Source organism: Dysidea avara, chromosome 10 (assembly GCF_963678975.1).
Source record: "Dysidea avara chromosome 10, odDysAvar1.4, whole genome shotgun sequence".
Lineage (NCBI taxonomy): Eukaryota > Metazoa > Porifera > Demospongiae > Dictyoceratida > Dysideidae > Dysidea > Dysidea avara.
In genome coordinates this window covers 5774069-5797053 of record NC_089281.1, presented here as the reverse complement: position 1 = coordinate 5797053, position 22985 = coordinate 5774069, and the positions used below count along the sequence as shown (strand labels likewise).

The following is a 22985-nucleotide window of genomic DNA, read 5'->3' as shown; positions in this document are numbered from 1 at the left end:
ATATGCTAACTACTTAAGTCCTGAACTTATCTGTGATGATAATTGAGTTTGGTATAGGTGTAACACTGAGCTATAACACATATGTACATATGTATATGTCAAATTTACTGTTACATACGTAATTGCTCAGTTGACTTGTTTGTCATGTTGAATTAGGACTGCACAACACAGTATTATGTGTAGTGATGATTTTAATGAAATTCTATGTTATATGTAGGTGGCATGCAAATATTTGTCAAGACTCTCACTGGTAAAACCATTACGTTAGAAGTAGAACCTTCAGATACAATAGAAAATGTCAAGGCTAAAGTTCAGGATAAAGAAGGGATTCCACCTGATCAGCAATGTCTGGTATTTGCACGAAAACAGTTAGAAGATGATCATACCTTGAGTGATTATAATGTTAAGAAAGAATCAGTGTTACAACTTTATTTGGTGCTCAGACTAAAAGGTTACTTTTGTGTTGCCTATACCTGTGATATAAGTAATAGTTGTAACACGGGCATAAGGGCTTTTCCTGATATGTATTCCCGACTGCCCGAGGGCCTACATATCAAGCAAAGCCCGAATGCCCCATGTTACAGCTAATATGTAACACTTATTAGGCTGATAGCCTGTACAGGGCGATCAATCACCCAAGCCAATACAAGTGCAGCCACTGGATGTATTATATATGCATACATAAAATTTTTGATTATGGGTCAGTAGCTAGTACGTTCTGGTTACGTCTGGCTACAATGAACGGGTATATCCTAAGGATATCACGGAAAATTTCGGTTACGCAAGTTTAATCTTTTAATCAGTGCTATTGAATCGTATATGGAAAAAGTATGGAGTTTACTAAAGGCCTAGATAGGTAAGCTTGCTGGTAGAGTGGTTACTCCATGCAGAGTGGTAGCTTCATGATGAGGGTGTGTCCATATTCGAAAACATGTGGAAACGATCGGTGAATAAGCTATAGTGCTAGTTCTCACATTAGCACAACGTTTTTCAACTCTTAGATGGCAAGGATAACAAAACGCTCTCCATCTGTGTGCTTTTCATGGCGAAATCCAAGTTGTGCATCCTAATCACATGAGTATTAATCGATTCCCACAATCAATTTCAGCGTCGACGTCTACATAATCACTGCCAAGTTGTAGCCTGGTCTACATTTCGTATGTAGCCCGGCTAGCTAGGCTTCATACGAAATGTAGCCCGGGCAGTTCCTTTGATCTGAGGTGTGAAAGTGTTACATGTATCTGTATAAACCATTAAAATTGTGTAGCCTTCAATTGCCAGGATGGAATTCAAAGACAATTGCCAATTACAATGACATTATCATCAATCAATTTTATTAACAACAGCATTAGTGCTAAAGGAGCCAGTATGATGACATCAACTGAGACAAAAACTTCACGTTAGTTTTACAACAACTGTCATTATTGGGAACCAGTGTTGGGGTAACGTGTTACATAACACGTTACGTAATAATTATTACTTTTGTGGTAACGAAGTAATATAACAAAATATGCTGTAAAAACAGGTAATGCAACTCAAGTTATTTACTTACAAATGTAACACATTACCTAAGTAATGAAGTTACTGTAACGGGTCTAATATTATGAAATATTATTATTTTAAGTAACAAAGTTACTAATCTCGTTAGTAATCCACTGAGTAACGCCTAGCCACTACGAAGTAATGAAGCCTACTGAATGAAGCTTATTCATCAGCTTCTTACTTATAACGATTTGAACGCAATCATGTCACTTGATAAAGTGGTAGTTTCACACATGACAGCTTAAGGCTGTCGACACAAAGTAATATAATATGTAATATTATAGTTACCTTATTATATTGGTAATATGTAACTGTAACTAAATAGTTCAGTTGTAAATAATATGTAACGAGTCACATTTAAAAAGTAACTGTCCCAACACTGTTGGGAACATGATCATGCCTAATGTATACTGTGTGCATGCTTTACAAGTCAGTGAAAAGCCAAATATTGACTCTAAAGTTTGAAAAAAAAATCCCAATATTTGGCCTGCCTGCTATCCTTACTTTTCAAATAGTAAAAGTTGAACAGACTAGCATTGTAGATATGGTGGTGAAATAAATGTCTAAATACATAGCTAAAAATATCATGAACCATGGTAGTGATTCAATCACCAATGTTTTGCCAAAATTCTAATAGAATACTAACCTAAACACCACATTAGAAAGCTAATCAACCCAAGTATGTGATTTGCTTTGTTGTTTACAAGTGAAGTGTGCTCATGAAACTTAAGATCTTGATCAATCATAACCCCGAGGTCCTGACAGATTGTGCTGGTTGGATGGTAGTGCCACAAAGGAAATAGTGTAGTTTTCTTTAGTGCCAAGATGTAAGATATTGCACTTGCTAACAATGAATTTTAGTTTCCACTTAATGACTATTCAGAGAGGCAATTCAAATCTGATTGGAGCCGGATATAATCTTCGTGTGACTTAGCTACCATACTCATAAATGGATTTACAAAAATTAAGTAAACTAGTGTAAAATAATTTAAAACTTAAAATATGGGAAATAGAGATCTCTGAAAAACAAAAGAAACAAGAGTCAACCAAGCCATCATGTTAACACACACAATTCTCTAAATACAGGCAGACCTTATCTGCTCCTGATTTATGGAAACTATTGTTAGACTGTACCACATTCACTGAGAGATCTGTGCGTGTTTAACATGTTGGCTTGTTTGACTCTTGTTCCTTTTGATTCTTCAGTGATCTCTATTTCACACCTTTTTATAAAACTATTTTCACACTGAATATGTGTTCTTTATCTATTACTAGGTCATAATCAATTTGTTGAACAGTTTATTACCAGACTTGTACCACTTATTGCATCCCAATGGAAGATTGTAGCTGATTATCTAGAGTGTCATCCTGAAACAGTACACTTTATGAACTGTATTTCCTCTGAACCTGCACAGTGTTGTATGGAAATGCTGACGTTCTGGTTTAATTCTGACAGTGACCACACTTGTAGAGGGATGGTGGTCGCACTTGAAGAGATCAAAATACTTAATAATATACTGAAAATTGAAGAAGAAATAGAAGCACTACAAGAGTATGTAATGATTTTACATAGTAAACCATGGGCACGGTGCATGGTTTTGTTGATGCATGTAATAACATACACGTAGCAATTCATTTGACCATACATATATGCTTTAGTGAGACAAAAGACAATAACCAAGCTAAATCCATATACAGTGCTCCCTTGATTATCCAACCTTCTTGGAACTAAGACATGGTTAGATGATCAAAAAGTTTGGATAATTTAAGTCCATTCATTTATATGCAGGTTCCTGTTCAAATACTCTTATAGAACATACATCCTTAGACAAAATACTCTAATAGAGCAGTCATTTCTACTGTTCAGTGCCCAGATAATAGAGGTTCAGATAATTGAGGGAGCACTGTAGCTACATATGCATGTACGTATATCTCACCAACAAATATTTTTGACATATACATCAGACAGAATATATACTCACAGTAACTTCATAATCACAGTAACTTTTTTTTACCTTTATAGGTATCCCATTTCAATCATTTCGTGGTGCTTAAAATATGTATATATTATTTCTAAACAGGCTTGCAGTTGCTGAAAGCATATCATGCAAAAAATTAGAAATATGCAATACCTCTTCTGATACACCTGTACTTGATGCTCAACAAGGTTGGTTGGTAGCACTCCTATGAAAAAGTCAACTTATTATGGTGGTTGTACTTGTGTTCTTGCACCATTTAGAACCAAAAATGAAGCTTTTACATGAGCTAGTGATTCCGAAAATATATTCTCAATGGAAGATAGTAGGAACCTGTTTAAATTACACACAAGAAAGAATACAGCAGATAGAGCAAGCTGAGTCAGATTGCTACCAGTGTTGTGCAGATCTATTGAGGGACTGGCTTAGGACTAATGGAGCTCATCCTTGTAGTTGGGAGTCACTATTAGCTGCACTTAAGCAAAGTCCGCAATTAACATCAGCAACACAAGAAATTGAAAAGGGTTTAACTTGGCAAACAAAGTCAGTATATAACTATATTTTAGTTAATGCAAATTTTACATTCTACTACATAGGCAGCAAAAGGAAGCCAGTACATCATCATATTCAAAGTACAACTGTAACATACTATGACAGCAGATATACAGAGGCTTATTGGCATTGCTATATAGTAAAGCATTTAGTGTAAGTATGTTTTGTGTGAATTCATAATATTAGAATGAACACTATCTTTCCAGAAAAGTGTTGTATGCTAATATCATCACAATGTCTCCTAGTATATATTGCATCAGTCAATTGTGGCGGCCTCTAAATTTCCCTGCTTAGGTGCATGTGGTCGCAATTGTAAAAATGTTCAACTAGATCATTACTTTGACAGAAAATATGTAAACTCAATAATTGTATATCTAGTGCTTGTATTCCACATTTATTAATCTTCAACTTGTACGTACTTTATATATGCTTTTTTGACATGTTATATAGATCTCTTTATACATGCACACATGATCTGTCTGAACATATTCCCAGTAGAAGTGGCCATGCAGTGAAGTATATAGCATCTTTTTGTGTCCAATCAATTTTAATAGTGTTAGCAAGGCTACACGTCATTATTAAAATTTATTGCATGCAACTATATACACCTTTTATTTTGCCACTTTTTGACTCTGGTTTTTCTTTTGAAGACTGCACCATGTATGCATATATTGGTATTTAGACATATAAAACCACTTCTTACAGTGTCAAATATCTCAGTACCTATTAAACTTTGAGGAATTAAGCTGTATTAAATGAACACTTGCAAAACTAGCTACAAATGTTTGAAAATATTTTAATAGTGCTGAGGAAGCAGTTTCAGTGTTTTTTGGTAATAAATGATATCTAAAATAAGTGCTTTTGTAACCAAAATTGTATTATGGCCTGGGTATAAATTTAGGCTTCAGCTTCAACCCCCCCCCCCCCCCCCCCCCCTTGTGCTAGTCTGGCGTAGCCGACCCGTGCGCGTAGCGCGAGGGTCTGGTGACAGCCGCATTCAGTACCTGTGCAGATGGAATGCAATTAAATTTGAAAATACGCGCGAAACACTTGGACAATTTCCGGAAACAGAGCGCGACAGCTACTGTACTTGTACTTGAATGACGTTTATTTCCTCTACAAACCCTTACATTTGTGCTGGTTGTAGAAAAGACATAAGAAGCTCACCATAATCAGTGGCCAAATTGGAATAACGTCATAGAATATTGTTAATTGGTCATTAAGCGATCTGATTGGACGCACCAGTTTTTCGTAAGGCTGGCACAGGTACTGAATGCGGCTGTCACCAGACCCTCGCGTTACGCGCGCGGGTCGGCTACGCCAGACTACCCTTATGCAGGAGCCATACTTCTGATTAAAACACTAAACTTTATGTCAGGCCAACATCAGCTTATAAAACTCATGAAAATATGCACATTTTTCGAATTCACCTGAAACCAAAGTGAAACATGTACCAAAGTCAGTCATCCAGCATGTGCATACTAAGCGCTTCTAAAAATAATTATCATGTTGCTTTTTAAAAACTTCACAACCATCCATCTACGAAATCCAAAATGGTAAAAATCAACAGTGAGATGCTACTAAGAAGTGTATCATTTGCTGCTTTAAAAATGCAACAACTAATAACAAGAGAATTTGCAGATGGCTCTCTCCAACCACTTACAAATTGGCTTGTTTGTGTATGCCCCTCCCCTTGCCAGGTCCTCCCTGGGGTGTAAATGTTTTTTCTTGATAAACTTTATAAATTATAAGATGTCACAGAATACAAAGAACAATACTTAATGTATGGAGATTTAATATATAGTAACTCTTAATATTTAAAAAGGATACGTGTATGAAGCAGTCAGGTGCTGGACAATAATTTTTAATAATTTTATAGTGACTGAATTTAACAAAACCAGGCTTCCACACACATCCAATTCTTTGACTTTGACCAATTGTAGCCTGCGGGCTGTGGCAAAATTTCAGGTCAACAGTATGCTGGCAGGTAACCTGCCAGCATACTGTTGACCTGAAATTTTCTCACAATGCTTCTATAACATTACAGGTCAAATTTGAAGCTGATGACATACTCCTATCATCTCTCAACAGAGTCAACACTGCTTAAAGGTTGTTAGTTTACTAATTTGTTAAGCTACTTTACTGTAGTTGTACCCAGTTATACTGATAGTAAAATATCAATAACTTGCGGGTTTACTGAAAAACTACTAAAATAACAACTTATTAACTGTTCCATATACTGGGGATATACCACCATAGTAAACTAAGAAACTTTAAGCAGTGCAAAGTGGTAATATTGGATGTGTGTGGAAGCCTGGTTTTATCAAATTTGGTGACACATGTGGCTACAATGAATTGAAGCTTACCAAGATGTGAGATCAAAGTTGGTGGAAAAATCCAGCCTATTGTGCTCTAAATTATGCAAGATATTATGCTCTAGAGACAGTTTACTGAACTATTGTTAAGAGTATATCAGCCCTTCCTGACTGCTGTATTAAAGTGACTGTTCTATTAGAGTATCACGATCTTAGTTATTTCCACAGAGTGTGGATAATCAGCTAAGAGAATAAAAATAACAGTGCACAATTTCTCATTTCCACCCTAAGTTCTATAATAATTATAATAGTGTTTGTAGACATTCCATATAATTATGTACTGTCTTAACTGTTCAGAGCCTAACTTGAGAATATAGTAATTCTAACTCTTTCCACAGTACAGTGATAGTATTCCTTCAATCACACACTTCAACCATCTTGAAACATATCTCAAGTCACATAATGAAGATAAAAATGCAACTACAAACAAGAAATTTTACTTTTGAACAGATCACACAAATTCACATTAGTCAGTGGCTTCTGGCTGAAGTATGCTTTCACGGTACTTCAAGCACTCAAAAGAAGTAAACAATATATATGCATCTGAACAATGGCACCATATTATTGTTTATTTATTATTATTATTAACACTTTACAGTGACCAGCACTGAAGGTCTACAACAACATGTGCTGCAGCCTTAGGATTACCTAACCTAGTTTCAAGGACTTAGACTTAATAACTTATACAGTAGCTGGAAAGGTGTAGATGTGGGCACCACAGTGACCTCTTGTATTTAAAAGTCATAATAGTGTACTGGATCCAGAATAGGCACCATCCTATTATGCTGGCACAATTTTGAGCATAATAGGTGCCTGAAAGATAATGCTAGCATAATAATTGTCATACTGTAAGCAAAAATGCATGCTACAGAAAAAGGTTGGCTTACAATAATAGAACAGTTGACGCCACTGATATGGCATTAAGTAGTTGTCTGACAACTGTTATTATAGTTTACAATGCAGCCAAATCTTCAGTTAATGCACAACAATAACATTTTACGTCTAACCAGTTGTTCATAAGCCAAAGTTTATCATTATCCATAGAAAGTAACAAAACATTGGAAGTGGCAAATTTTTTGTTCATAATTATGAGCATAATAGGCAAAAATTTTTTAGCACTGCAGTATAGCATAATAGGCAAAATTAAAAGCATAATAGGCTGGTGCCTAATCCAGAAGGAGCTGGAATGTGCAAACTAGGGGGACAGATTGATGTAGGTAGTTACAGAGGATTAGAGGAAAGTTCTGTATGTACAGTGTAAAAATAATCAGAAGATATTGTAAACTCTATTGCAATACATTAATTTTTTACGTTAGAAAACTTATTTTTGCGTATGATATTTCACAAGTGTGTAACCATATTTTCAATAATTTAATAAAAATTAAAAATTTAATATATAAATTTACATAATTAAGCACATATTTAAAAGCATAGCTCGTTTTATGTATCATCGCGATACTTAGCCAGTTCTTCTTTCCTGGCATCTGGCATTAGTTGATTCCTCATACCACCTAATACATGTCTGGTAGCCTCTGATGCTATCAGGATGGGACGTACCACCACCCCAGGAACTTGTCTTAAGACTTCACCGAGAGTTCTAGCAACTCCTCCATCTTCATGTTCTCTTGTTACTGTGTTGTACAGGTCTCCAGCAGTGTCACCAAAACCCTGTGATGAATAGAAAGTGTGAATATTCAATACATTGCATCCTAAGCTGGTCAGTCACCCAACACTATTTATGCACAAGCTGGCTTGCTATAAAGCAGGGCGGCCCAGAGAAATTAAGGGGCCCAGGGCAAAGAATTAAAGTGGGGCCCCAGGGGCAAGGAGGTTTCCATTCTGAATCACAACTTCACCCAAGATGTAACTTGAAGACCAAAAAAAAGGTCATTACCTGCTCACAATGACAATAGCTAGCCCTCACCAACTTGATATTTGAAGTATTGAGAAATCCATTTTAGTATTCAGAGTAATATAATAGCTTGCCAATGGTTGAGGCTCCATGAATCAAATTTTACTAATTCCTTATTGCTTTCCAAAGCGCTTGCTGTACAACTCCGGTTTTGTACTATTTGTGTGAGGTTGAATGTATCAGCAAGCTTTAATAGGGATGGTAGGACAGAGGAGGCCAAAGAACTGTTTCAATACAAATGCACAGAGATATAGGTTACCAACGGTGGGGGGGCTACAGGGGCTAGACTCTTATTCTAGAGGTTAGCTCCCTCTGAAATAAGAGTCTCTACTCTAACAGAACAGTCAGATACTCTAATAGAGCAGTCATGTACAAAGTTTTAGCCAAAATTGTTATGAAATTCAATCTCAAAGACTAATTTTAAGACATCCTGTGAGGACATGTCCCCAGACCCCCTAGATACCACATGCTTCACATACCGAGTGAGCTATCAACCAGGTACCACCCTGCTTAGCCTCCTCACTTGAAATTTTACTGCTACACCTCTGCACAAAGATAAAAAATAAGCCAATATTAATGGCTAAAATTAAAGGAAATATTTACAGTGCAGGTTTTTAATCGGGACCACAAAGCACCCCCAAGAAGAACTTCATCATCACTTCAGACTGCTCATAGGGCTTGTAATTTTGACCGTGAAATTGAGTATATACAGTGTTGGGGTAACACATTACTTTACATTACATAATAATTATTCTTTTGTAGCAACTAAGTAACAAAATACACTATAAAAACTGGTAATATAATGCAAGTCAATTTTTGTAGCATGTTATCAAGCAATGAAGTTATTGTAACAAGTCAAATATTAAGTAATATTATTACTACAAGTAATGAAGTTACTAATCTTGTTAGTAATCCACTAACAGCCACAACGAAGTAATGAAGCCTACCGAATGAAACTTATTCACCAGTTTCTTACTTATAACCATGATTTACACATTGTCCACAAACACAATTGTGTTACGTGATAAGATGGTAGTTGCACACGTAACAGCATAAGGCTGTGGAAACAAAGTAATATAATATGTAATATTGTTATAGTTACTTTACATCATTATATGAGTAACATGTACTGTAACTAAATAGTTCAGTTGAAAGTAATATGTAGTGAGTTACTTTTAAAAAGCAACTGCCCCAACACTGAGTATATAATATATATTAATGCAGTTTTGGGTTTGTGGTGAAAAATCAAACCTGCTGGCATGGGTGATAAGATCGGTTACATGAAACCGAGTCCAACTGTTTTATCAGTTGTGTAGTTTTACTTTGGTACCAACAACATCACAAATGTAGGAAAATTTTTGAAACGCTTCTGATAAGTACACAACTGCATACTGTACAACTACTATGGGTAGCATTGTTTGAAGATTTTTTATAGTATTCACACAAATTATATTACTACACACTCTAATTGCTTACGGTGGCAAGAGTGTTCCAAGCACTAGATACACCAGATCTAAAGTCCTGTGGTCTTCTAGGATTTCTCCTTCTTGCCAGTGCAAGAGAGTTACGATCAACTGGTGCAACAAAATCATAAGTGGTGGCTGCTAGGAACTACCAGAAGAGACATACACATTGTAGCATGTGTGTATCACTAGACATCGATACACACCTCAATGGTTTGTACTAATCTTGTAGTTAGTTCAACAGTAGCCATACCAGTAGAAGTGGCCAGTGAACCAGCACCTTTCTGTAGTCCCCTTACCACCCTACCATCCTGCTGGTACTGGTGTACTGGTAGCCATACAAAGTCCACAACACCTTGAGCTACAGAAAAAAGGTGCAGTACATAATATTATTGTGTATACAATAGATGAATTACACAACAGTACATACAGTAAATATTAAAGCACTTAAATTTCAAAAGGTTGTGTGTGTGTGTGTGTGTGTGTGTGTGTGTGTGTGTGTGTGTGTGTGTGTGTGTGTGTGTGTGTGTGTGTGTGTGTGTGTGTGTGTGTGTGTGTGTGTGTGTGTGTGTGTGTGTGTGTGTGTGTGTGTGCATGCGTGTGTGTGTATGTATGTGTGTGTGTGTGTGTGTGTGTGTGTGTGTGTGTGTGTGTGCATGTGTACATGTATGTGTGTCAATGTAAGTTGTAGCCACTATAATTTACCAAACTGCATCAAGTAGTGCATGGGTCCAACTCCTCCAAGTATTTTAGGTAACTGAGACTTGACATCACTGGTCCACACATTGATCACTTCACTCAACAACCTGTCCCATCCTAATACACTGTATCATCAGTTATTAGTGTCACTTGTTTAGTTGATGTGAACTTACCCACACAATTTTATAGACTTCAATTCTATTTCAGCAGAATCAAGGTGACTAAGACCAATTAATATACCGGATATAACTCCCTATATGTAGAGATACAGTGGTCATATTATTATTGACAACATCAGATAAATATAAGTAGCTAAACAGAAAACTACACATGTATATTACATATGTACAAGCAAATCTATAGTGATGCAATTGTTAATGCACACCTTATCCATATCAAAACGTTTAGCTTCATAGTCAATTTTGACAACAAGTGACGGATAAAATGAGAACTCCTTGAAGTAAGTTGGATCAACAGTAACATCTGATTCAGTATCAGTGGTCAGGTCTGGGCTTGGTGAGTGCTGCTCAATCACATCTGAAATAATGTGACAATAATTATATAGTAACATGTGTACAGGGTATTTACTTTCAGTTGATGGACTTTCAGCACTCTTTGTTGTTGACAAACCAGTTATGAAGTCATACAGAAATGTAAAGGCATCCTGTAGAAGTGTGAAAAAATCAATACGTTAAGATATTGAAATACATACAAGAATGCACACTGCAACAACTACGATATCATAATTGTAACACTACCATAATAAGTATCAAACGGTACAGTAATACTGTCTAATTAGGGATCGCCCCGAAAATTTCACACGTCACCCAAAATCATGCTTTTAAAAATCATCCTAGAGACATTTTACACAATGAAAATCACCTTTACAGAATAGTACTAGTCCATATAATATATAAAAACAGCATTAAATGTAACAATACTTACAGGTGGTCGGATATAGAATTTTTAAAAATTGCCAAAACTCAAATTTTTGTATAACTGATTCACTGCCTGACCACAGTCACAAGGCTAGAGGCCAAATGAAGCAGCGCATGGTCACCATTTTATACCACAATAACAAACTCACCAGTGGAATGTGCCTTTTGGGATTCCGACAAGTGTAGGCCCTCTAGATCTGCGCCTTGTCTTTTCTATTATCTTCAATCAGGCCGCTTGTCTTCTTCATCCAACAAAACCATATCAAGGCGTTACTTTCAGCAGCATATTTAGACGGTTCAGAGCTGGATTTCAGAAGCGTTTTAGTCCCAGCGCTACTATAAGAGGCACACTAGCTAGATATTTGCAACTCTATGTTCATGATTGGGATCCCGTTCACAATAGGTTCGCGACCACGCCCTCATCTTGTTTACTGTTAAGTAAAACAGCTAGATTGTTAAGAGGTGGAGTCTCGGTACTCTATCGCTATTAGTCCACCTAGATCTTTATTTGATGGGTCACCTCACCCCTTATTGGCCTAGCTGCGAAAATACACCAAGTTACATCGTAGCTAGCTGTGCCACAACAAAAAAAAACTAAACAAACTAGTATTATTTTTAAAATTGTCAATTTTAAAAATGAAATAGGGATCTGTGCAATAAAAAGTAATGAAACAAGATCTAGAGATGAATGATGGTATTACAGCATAGCTCAGTGGGAAAGTCCCTACTATAGCTCAATTTTTAAAAATACTAGTATTATGGATGTATATATGATCCAGTCTGGGAAAACTGGTCTTATCGCCTATTTAAAAGTATTGAGAAATGCCAGATTTAGTGTTATACATAGCTTGCCAATGGTCAATTTTTAAAAATACTAGTATTATGGATGTATATATGATCCAGTCTGGGAAAACTGGTCTTATCGCCTATTTAAAAGTATTGAGAAATGCCAGATTTAGTGTTATACATAGCTTGCCAATGGTTGAAGATATGTGTACCAAATTTTCACATGTTTTACACCAATTCCTTACCTTCCAGAGCATCCACTGTACAAGTAGCCAACAACTAAGTTTCCAGTCAGTTTTTTCGAGGTTGACTGTATCAGACAAGCTCCAAAAGGGGTGTGTGGCATGCCCCGAAAGGAGGGGAGGCTATTTAAACAATTGAAGAGGAAGGCGTAGGGATGAATTAGGCCAAGTTATGGGCCATTCGGGTATCAAAACTGGCTAAAATGAAAGGAAATTTACAGCACAAGTCTTTATTCAACACCACGGAGCTGTACAGTCACACACAGCCACCCCGGGTTGACCAGAACTCCATTAAGGCCCCAAACCGAGTGTATGGATTGTCACTGTGTTTGGGAAAAGCAGCCAGCAAAAGCAGACCACTAAAATTTGATACTTTATTCATGTAGCTATGTGTTCTTGGTGAAAAATCTAATCTGCTGTCATAGGAAACAAGACCGGTTTTCTCAGACCCAGCCACATTTGACTTTCTACCATAACTAGACAATGTGCAGACATGCTAAGAACTTGTTAGTCTTCAAAAGCTTCTCTCTTTAATGTGATATTTTGGCATTAGGCACACAATAGATGTCCAGTAGGCTTGGCTTGTGCAGAAAGTATCCATAAATTATATTGGGAAATAAACCAGCAAAAAAAAATAATGTTTGTGAATATTTTCCCTACTTATGAAAATTCTTTTGGCAGCTTGACATTCGTCTTTGGTATAGGTCAGAACAGGAATGAGTACGCTGTTGGATTGCTGTAAGCAAAGAAGGAATGGCCTGCCAAGTACTACACTACAGTCACAACCAGCTACATGTTCATCGTACAACAGACACAACATCTTATCTTGATCAATTCTCTGGTCATGTGGTGCGTGGAATACCTACATGCTCTGTTTAACTAGGCTACACTACTACATACCTCTAAAATTTGTTATGGCCTGATTATGATTATTAAAGTCTTCAAAGCAATGGTCTTCTAAGTTCTAACCCCAACAATGGTGTGCTGTCTGCAGATACAGTATTGAGGTGAATAGGTACAGTACATATTTAACAAGTATAAGGAATTAAGTTTGATTAGCTTATATGTACTTGTTTGTTTATTGTTTTTTGTAACATAAGTACACAAAAAATTTGGAATTTACAACTAGAGTAGAGACCATAGTACATTGATAAAAAGTACTGAAACAAGCTGGAATAGTGCATGATATTTAAATCACAGTACAATAAGAGGTGTTATATCTCTACTGTGCATTTACCATAGGGACTAATTGTTTTACTGTATTTTAACATCATGCACTACTCCAGCTTGTTTCAGTACTTTTTATGATGGTCGCTACTCTAGTTGTAAATTCCAATTCTTTTGTGTGTACTTGTTTGTTAACATTTTTTGTAAAATAAAATTATTATGACTGGTAAACCCATGCATACCACACCTAAAAAAATAAAAGGCGCCGTACGTCCCAGTTATCAATTATCATCTGAAAAGTGAAGTATCCATTACGCTTCATTGTCAGCTATGTTCAACCATTATGAATCAAGAACTGTTCGAAAAGCACCTCTGCAATCAAAGTAGCTACTATGAAAAATATGGACAATTTCCATTACGAAGGGAAGCCATCAGTACTACTGCAAAATCAGCACCTTTCACTGTAAGCAAAGATGAATGGGACACAAAGGAGGGAACTGGTAAGTCCACGAAGAAAGCATTGTACATACGTGGTATGCCAAAAGGCACATATCCAGCTGAAGTGATGTCAAACAGTGAAAAACCAAGTCCGTAGTCTTAGCTGCTATTGAGTTACGCTTGTCTGAAGGCATCAGTCAGTCAGTCAGTCACTAGAAAATTCCACTTAATTTTATTTATTTATTTATTTTAATTCCATAGCAACTTGTTGAAAGCATTTTGGGTTGATCTGAACACTTGTTTGGGCTTAGTTCTACCTAACCAATACTGCCTCATCGTCGTCAGGATAAAGTGAAGCTGGTTTTTAGGTGATGCTTTTTCATACTCCACACCCAAACCTTTGTGGTCCCTACTATAGATTATTATGACTGGTGATTCGTGGTGAACCCATGCATACCACATAAAAAGAAAGGATGATGCCAGTGACAATGTTTTCGACTGAATACATGACAAAACTAATAATTACCGACTTGAAAGTGAAGTGGCCAATAATATGCTTCGCTTTCAGCTATGCTCAGCCTGTTTCACAGTGCTACAAATGAACAGTAGTAAGAGAAGTGCCTCTGTAATCAATCCAGTTACCACAGAAAATATGGACAATTTCCGTTTACAAACATAGAGAAGCCATTGAACAATCACAAATCGACACCTTGGGCTGTCAGCAAAAAGAAATGGGACACAAAGGAGGACAAAACCAAGTCCATGATGTGTGCATTGTATGTACTGCGGTCACCTGTCGGGATGAAGCGACATCGAATAGTGAAAAGAATCAAGTCCGTACGTAGCCTTAGCTGTTACCAAGTTACGTTTGTCTGAACTAGCTAGTCTGAAGGCATCAGACAGGCAGATAGTCAGTCAGTCAGTCAGTCAGTAGAAAATTTCATTAATAAAACTTTTAACAACTTTTGTTGTAGCAATCTATTGGAAGCATTTAGGTCGTACTGAAGGCACTTTTTGGATTGAACCAATACTGCAAGGCATCAGTCAGGATGGTATTGTGAAGCTGGTTTTTGGGTAATTTTTTTGGCCAGAAAAATCTAAACCTCCATGATCCCTAATATATAGTACTACCACTCTATGATTATTAGTTGCACAGAAAAATTCACAGGTAAAATAATTTTGTAGCTTCTGTCCACAAAAAATTAACACATCAAATAAGTTGCACAACTAATTTATCTTGAATGAAAAGTTCCCAATTTACGGTTGATGCACATCTAATACTGTAACACTACATACCTGGTCCACATAAAGTCTCAGGGGAAGAGCTGACACATGAACAATCACTTCCTCCCTACTGGGATATTCCTCTAGTTCAGTACGAATAGATAACATCTTAAATGACACCTAAAGAGCATGTAAACACATTATCCAGCTTAACAGTATGCAATAGAATTCCTTACCATGTTGGCATGGGTTTGTTTGGGCATGGTATTACTGACATATTGTGATAAAAACTTGTTCAGTTGAGATGAAACTAATCTGTCTACTAGTTCAACTTCTCTAATTAACAGAACAAATCTCATTGACTGCTCCTTGTCCTCAGGGTAAACCTCATGTTGTAATCTCAACTATAGGAATGATATAATTAAGGTAACTCCTTATATTCAAACAAGTATACAGAATTTTCAACTAGAGTAGGGATCATAGCACATCGATAAAAGTACTGAAACAAGCTGGAGTAGTACACGATATTAAATCATATATATATATATATATATAAACACTTCTTATTGTTTTACTGTGATTTAATATCATGCACTACTCCAGCTTGTTTTAGTGATGTGTTATGGTCCCTACTCTAGTTGAAAATTCCAATATTTTTTGTGTACTTGTTTGCTACCTTTTTTGTACATTAAAATCGTTATGACTGATGAACCCATACATACTGCACCAAAATAAAGAAATGGCACCACACGTCCCAGCAACCAATGATCGTTTGAAAAGTAAAGTATCCATTACGCTTCATTGTCAGCTATGTTCAATCCATTACATAGCATTACAAATCAAGAAGTATTTGAAAAGCACCTCTGCAATCAAAGTAGCCACTGTGAAAAAAATGGACGATTTCCATTACAAAGGGAACTCATCACAGTACCACCACCAAATCAACACTTTTGCTGTCAGCAAAGATGAATAAGACACAAAGGAGGACACTGGTAAAGTCCATAAAGAATGCATTGTACATACTGCAGTATGCCAAAAGGCACCTTTCAGTCTGAAGAAAAGTCGAATAGTGAAATAATCAAGCCTGTTATCATCTGGAGGCATCAGTTACTCACTCAGCCAGTCAGTCAGTCACTAGAAAATTCCATTTAAAAATTCCATAGCAACTTTTTGAAAGCGTTTTGGGTCAATCTGAAGGTTTGTTTGGGCTTAGTTTTGCCTAACCAATACTGCATCATCATCATCATCATCAGCGAAAAGTGACGGTGGTTTTTGGTGATTTTTTTGTGGGCCATGCCTACACCTTTGTGGTCCCTACTATCATACTGTATGATGGTAAACTTCTTTGCAAAGTTACTCATGACTTAATAAGTAATAGTTAGAATGCGTCGACAAGGTTTCTACACTATTTAGAGGCCTAATAGAGGCCTAATGGGCGAAGGCCACCCATACTTTTACTTACCAAGTCAATAGGCTGAGGTAATTAATCATGTATAGCTGCGCCCACATCATCTGAGGGATTTTGATAAGGTGTAAAACCTTGATTCAAATTTTTTCCCTAAGCAAAGCAGATAAAAAGAGCAAGAGAAAGAGGTAAATTATGGGTGCTAGCATAGATTTATCCTTCAAGGTTATTGCATCAGTGTCATACTGTGACGTTGGTGCTATCAATGCCTAGATCAATGTCAGTTTGCATGTCTTGTCTAGAAAGTAAGCTAACAGTAAGGGCATTTAGTTTTAGACTTTGCTGATTTTTCATTTGATGAATAAAGTACACAACCATGTCCACAGGTTACTAGTTAGTAATCCTGCCACAGGAAGATAGTAACCTCAGAAATCAAAGGAAATATTATGTAAAATTTCTTAATGTAAAGTGTAGTAAAGGAAAATACATATGTATGAAAACACAGAAACACATCTTACATGGCAAGTGCAGTTTGGCATAATGAGAATTGTATTGTAACATCTTACAATATGGAGTACACACACCTTGTTAATGTGAATCTCCATTACTGTATCATGATCTCTCTCAGGACCACCAGCAATTTTCCAACTTAACATTTTATTCTTATGTGCCAACTTCTTTGATGACATTGTCTCTGAAGAATTTGAGGATGACGATCTCTTATGTTTACTGCCATCATTATTTAATTGTCTTCTAGTAAACACTGGAGACCTTACAGGACTAGTACTGTGTAGTTTCAGTGAAGATGGTTGAGGTACAGGTGAACTAGACAAAGACACATCTTGTCTAGGATGAAAGTCTCTATGTTTAGTAGCAGGACTAGAGCTGTGTTCACAACTACTGGATACTGGTGATGGACTAGTAGAGCTCTTGGAAAAGTCACTGCCACCATACAAGTACCACACTAGGGTCATGTCCTTTAGAGTGTACAATGTAACAGGAATTGGGAAATGATCTGGTCTGTGTAACTGATCAGTGAATGCATTCTAAAGAGGATACAAAGTGCACTTAGCCAATAATATCAACAGTTTCTTACCGATGGTGCAAAGTGGTTGTTGTTTATCTTTACTCTTTCATCATTGGTGAGATAAGACTTGATAATTGGCTTTGCTCCTTTTGCCTAAAAACAGAACAAAATTACATAATAAAATTTGTACATTGGAGCCTGTGTAATACCTTGGGAGTTGGGACCAACCTAAAGAGTTCTGATTATCAAGGTGTCACCAGGACAGTTCATGATACGTATGTATGTTGGTATCTTACACAAGGCCACTATTTGGTGATATTCTGTTATTCATCAGCGCCCGGATGTATTTTTACTGCTGCACGTATTTCCCCCATTATTAAAGATTTAACCATTATTTCATCTGATTAATCAAATTATCGAGGATGTGCAATTCAGTTTTCAAGATTGCTGCACAATAGCTACCTTGCATTGCAGCCAAGAGAATGTGAAAGATTAGACTGCAATGATGTTTACTGATCCTCGAGTGGAACTGTGATCACATGACGACAGGATATGGTTACCAAACTAGCTGTGTTGAGTTAAGCTAAGTCAGCAAATTGTCTGTTATGCAGAGTATCAGGTCCTGGAGAGTAGAAGTATGAAAATAAGTCTATAGCTAGCTATATTGTGGCAAGTAATGGGAATAATGGTAATAGTAATGACCCGCCTGCCCGCACTACACATTTGGAATTTTCTGATGAAAAACAGACTATCGCCAAATAGTGGCCTAACTAAAAGTGTCTGAATTGCAGACCATATTCTGTTACACGTTTATGTAAATTCACAACATACCATTCTAGAAGATGTAGGCATATCCAGTATAAGGAAGTCATCCTCACTTTCTTCACTGGTCATGTTACTACTAATACTTGATCTACCTGGTGACATTGGTAACTTGTGTCTACCAGTTAATGGTTTACTACCCAGTGAGTCATCTTCTGAGTCTGAAAACACTACAGGAACTTTAATAGACTTCAAGTTGGGATTAGTTAACTGTTCCTTGTCATCTAATGGTGTCTTTTTGTGATGCCTTCTCTTGGAAGATGGGGATCTTCTTTTTTCTTTTGCAGGCCTGTACGTTCTATTAGTAGCTTTGCTACCAGTATTCTCTATTGCCAGTTCTTCCATAGCTTCATCCATTAAATCTAACTGGTTTGTAGTACCTGGTAATGGCACTGTCGTATCTGCAGTCTATGTATATATCATAAATAACATGTAAGTATATATATTAGATATATATTAGGGTTGGGCGATATTTTAAAAAGTGCACCACGATATATCACAGATGTATTTATCATGATATTTGATATTATCATGATATTACATGCAAATTAGAAAAACCATGTAATATTAATAAGTACAAGTTTTTCTATGACTCGTATTGTTGTATCCATCCCAAAAAAAAACAACCCTTAAGGTATAAAAATTATATACAACCATATATTAAATGTAATTTGTTGCATTTATAAGAAGGCGCGCTACATTAATGATAATTCATTTTGTAAGCAATATATCATGACATGTCATGAACTCGATATATCACACTGCAACCATGATACAGCTATCGTCTCATGCTTTTATCACGATATATTGTTATATTACCCAACCCTAATATATAAAAGCTACAGCAGACTCATTGGTTAATATGGTTCCCAATGATTGTAGGCATTGGTTAAAATGTTCAGATAAGGAAATTTATAAACAAAGCTCATTCAATTGTATATGCATGTCCAGGTTCAACTACTCTAATAGAACATACATGTAAGGTACCCTTAAACCACTCTAGTTGAACAGTCATTCAACTTTCAGATAATTTATTATTAAGTAGGGATTAGTTAAAATCATATGGCTTCGTAATTTTTTTTCTTTAAAAAACAGCTTTGCAATAAGTTTTACCTAAGCAAAACCACCTAACATACATTAGTACTGCTGTAATAATGCTGTACCTTGGTTAAACATAGTGAAAAGTCGAATGGTTTGATGTACAGTGAGTTTTAAAAATTTTGAAATTCGCCTGAATTTCATCTGCCTGTCTGCCTGCTGTAAGACCCGGTTGCGCTAGGTGTACAGCTCCAGAAATTTCAGACAGCCATGGTAACGACGGCAGATTCACGAATCTGTTGCTCCGATTATGTTCTGTCCACTGCACCATGCTGTTTGCTTTCATCATTCATTCGCTTCTTTGTTCTTCTTGAAGGATACTTAATAGTTGCGGCATGCACCACAACCCAAACACGTGATTTTAACGAAGTGTGAGCACATGTACATAAGACGAGGGTGAATGGGTGTAGTACCCAAGGAGTTGTCTCTAGCATTTATTAACACCGGGTTGTCGTTTTATTGTCTTACCAGTTTAGCTTTTTTTTGAGAGGTAGCTAGCTTTGAGGGGCGGATCCACCTTGGGATCCAGACTTCTAAAAGCGAGGGTTCCACTCTTAATGGGACTCTCCAGTGATGTTTTATTGTTAAATCATCAATATTTAGGTCATTAGAAATGCAGCTGAAACCTTTAACAGTTGCTGAATAGCTGTAAAAGATAAAACGATAATTATTTTTAGAGGCGCTTATTGTGTGCAAAGGTAAAAGACAGCTGCTTCAAGTGATATTTATACTATGTCGAAAAAAGAGTATGATATAGCTAGCTAGCTAGACATAAAAAGTAAACAAAACTACATAGCTATTATAAAGATTTTAAAAGAAAGTAGGGATACATGCTACAAAAGTAAAGAAACAAGTTCAAAAGTGTTACAGCTGAAATGAGAAATGATCCAGCAATAAAAAGTAAGGAAACAAGATTAGACGACTACTTGCTAAAATGAGACATACTTTAATCCCTACTTTTGGCTAAGATGTCATTTCAGCTGTAACATTTTTGAACTTGTTTCTTTACTTTTTGTAGCATGTATCTCTATTTCCTTTTAATTTTAAAAATTTTTTAAATAGATATAGTATGTTCACGTTGAGCTGAATCCTCATTCACATTGAGCTGAATCCTCAAAAACATTTAATAACTCATGGATGCAATTACACACTATCTTGAAATTTGGCTCATTTGTAGTACTGCTTGATCCGCTAAAAATATTTCAAAATCTTGTTGTTCAAATGTTTGACATAATATTTACAACCAATCAAAATTTTTACAATACATTTCCTATGGAGAAGCCATATAAGTACAGTGTCCATTAGAGCCCTTTCCCGAACTTGTAATGGAGCCAAACCGTACATGTCTGTTGTTGACACCTTTACTGTTACCAATAATCATCTGGTTGGCAGAAATGTTAACTCGGTTGAGAAAAAATCCACTTTTAATTTTTAGCTGTTTTTCAGGGTTCAGCTCAACGTGAACATACTATAGTTAGAATTAACACTTTACAGTGGCCAGCACTGAAGGTCTGACAGCAACATGTGCTGCAGCCTTTGAATTACCTAAACTAACAGGAAATGGAGACTTTTGGTCTACCACACTTAAATTCTAAATAATTGCAGCCAGGTGCAATCATTAGTAGCACACACATAACTACGTGAAATACAGTACATTACAACAACCACTGCAAAAAACATTACATCCACAACTCATACCAGGGAATTAAGGGGAGTTGAGAAGCTGTCCTGTGATTCCCCATCATCCTTACCACTATCACATGACCTGTTCCTAGTGATAATGTAGTCCCTTAAATCTTCCTCCCTCAGGTCCCCATGGGAGGCTATGTACTGCATGAGGTCTCTGAGGGCAGCACATGTGTCCACACATGTCCTCAATTCCACTAAGTTATTACTGAACTCTAGTGAGATCTCCGGCATGTCCTGAGTCTGTACATTATTATATACCTTTTAACATAAGTGATCACACACACACACACACCAGGGTTCAGCAATACTTAACTTGTGATATGCAGTTATTGTTATTTAATGTGATTATTGCATGTGAAAATCAAAATACATCCAGATAGTTTGAAAAGTCTACAATGTCCATATGAGTTCTTGTTTTCACTGAGAATGAGTATACAAACACAATATTTTTGATAATAATAATCAGGGGCAGATCCAGACTTTTAAAAAGGGGGGTTCCACTCTGAATTACAACTTCAGCCTAGCTGTAAGTCAAAGACCAAAAAAAAAAAAAAAAGGTCATCACCTGCTGACAATAGTTGCCCCTCATCATAGATGCCCTCACCAATTATATTTCCTTATTCACAACTATATACATAGCTTGCTACACTGCTCCTCAAAAGACTACTGTGACTGCTCTATTAGAGTATCTCGAGTAAGAGAGGTTCTTTCAAAAGGGGGGTTCCATGGAACCCTTTGAATCTCCCCTGGATCCGCCCCTGATAATAATTAACAATTTAGTGATAGTATGCAAAAACTATATCAAATACGAGGCCCAGAATAGACACAAATTAGACAATTAAGTGCTGCTCATTGCTAAATGCAATATTAATGTGATAATATTGTGAAGGCTAAATACATGCGATAATTGTATTGTAAGCATTTGATTGGGCGACACTGGTGTTTTATTGAAATATTGCCAAATCCTAATACATACAAATGTGCACGCACGCACACCCATCCTCATACTCACACTCATGCACGCACGCATGCATGCAACAGGCTGGGCATGAGCACATGCAGGCATACACGTATGCATGAATCCATGTCCGTTGCATGCAGGCTTACATGGAGCCACACCCACTTAGTGGGAATGCGTGATGTCTGTAGGCATACATGAAGGCACATTAATTAACCAATAAGGCATGGTGAAGGTGAAAGTTATACCACACCGCAGTGATTTTATGAACAAACAAACAAGAGTCACACCTACAGGTAGCTACTGAAAACAGATCAATAATACACACTATACACACAAATGAAATGGTGTGTGTACATTTATTAAAGCTTTACAGCACAAGTGCTGAAGGTCTGTAGGACACCTGGTCCTACAGCCTGCTCAAAGGCATTAGATACTAAGACATTAGCTACTTAAGGTGTATTTAAAAAGTTGCAGAAAGGTATATACTTACTTCAGAAAGGTCACCAGTTGGCATCTTTATAATCAGCTCTAATAACCCCATCTCAATCACACACACATAATCTACAATGTAAAAAGTATAACATATACAGTACATGTATTAGTGTATATTGACTGAGTATGTGTATGTTGTATTAGAGCAAGTAAATGTACACTACTTAAGTGTGAACC

The 22985-nt window shown here is 36.6% G+C and overlaps 2 protein-coding genes across 6 annotated transcripts in view; one reads left to right on the top strand and one right to left on the bottom strand.

Annotated features, from left to right (window-relative positions):
- The window catches only part of LOC136268204 (polyubiquitin-A-like), a 160188-nt gene extending 155871 nt beyond the window's left edge, over positions 1-4317 (top strand). The window contains exons 14-18 of one of the 3 annotated variants that reach the window (XM_066063482.1): positions 218-451; positions 2818-3094; positions 3624-3709; positions 3782-4061; positions 4115-4317. In XM_066063482.1, coding sequence (XP_065919554.1) covers positions 218-451; positions 2818-3094; positions 3624-3709; positions 3782-4061; positions 4115-4172 — 935 coding nt within the window. In that variant the 3' untranslated portion in view covers positions 4173-4317. Of the gene's footprint in view, positions 1-217; positions 452-2817; positions 3095-3565; positions 3710-3781; positions 4062-4114 lie in introns of those variants that run through there. The other 2 variants (XM_066063483.1, XM_066063484.1) reach the window with 2 other exon arrangements.
- Positions 4318-7801: 3484 nt separating this feature from the next.
- LOC136237046 (autophagy-related protein 2 homolog B-like) overlaps positions 7802-22985 on the bottom strand; it is a 38590-nt gene continuing 23406 nt past the window's right edge. For 2 of the 3 annotated variants that reach the window (XM_066027307.1, XM_066027309.1), the window contains exons 27-40: positions 22807-22877; positions 21365-21595; positions 18578-18976; positions 17816-17899; positions 17304-17765; positions 15551-15718; positions 15387-15494; positions 11108-11183; positions 10905-11056; positions 10693-10772; positions 10526-10644; positions 10027-10181; positions 9834-9968; positions 7802-8113 (exon numbers count right to left, since the gene is read on the bottom strand). In XM_066027307.1, coding sequence (XP_065883379.1) covers positions 7886-8113; positions 9834-9968; positions 10027-10181; positions 10526-10644; positions 10693-10772; positions 10905-11056; positions 11108-11183; positions 15387-15494; positions 15551-15718; positions 17304-17765; positions 17816-17899; positions 18578-18976; positions 21365-21595; positions 22807-22877 — 2468 coding nt within the window. In that variant the 3' untranslated portion in view covers positions 7802-7885. The remainder of the gene's footprint in view (positions 8114-9833; positions 9969-10026; positions 10182-10525; positions 10645-10692; positions 10773-10904; positions 11057-11107; positions 11184-15386; positions 15495-15550; positions 15719-17303; positions 17766-17815; positions 17900-18577; positions 18977-21364; positions 21596-22806; positions 22878-22985) is intronic. The other variant, XM_066027310.1, reaches the window with a different exon arrangement.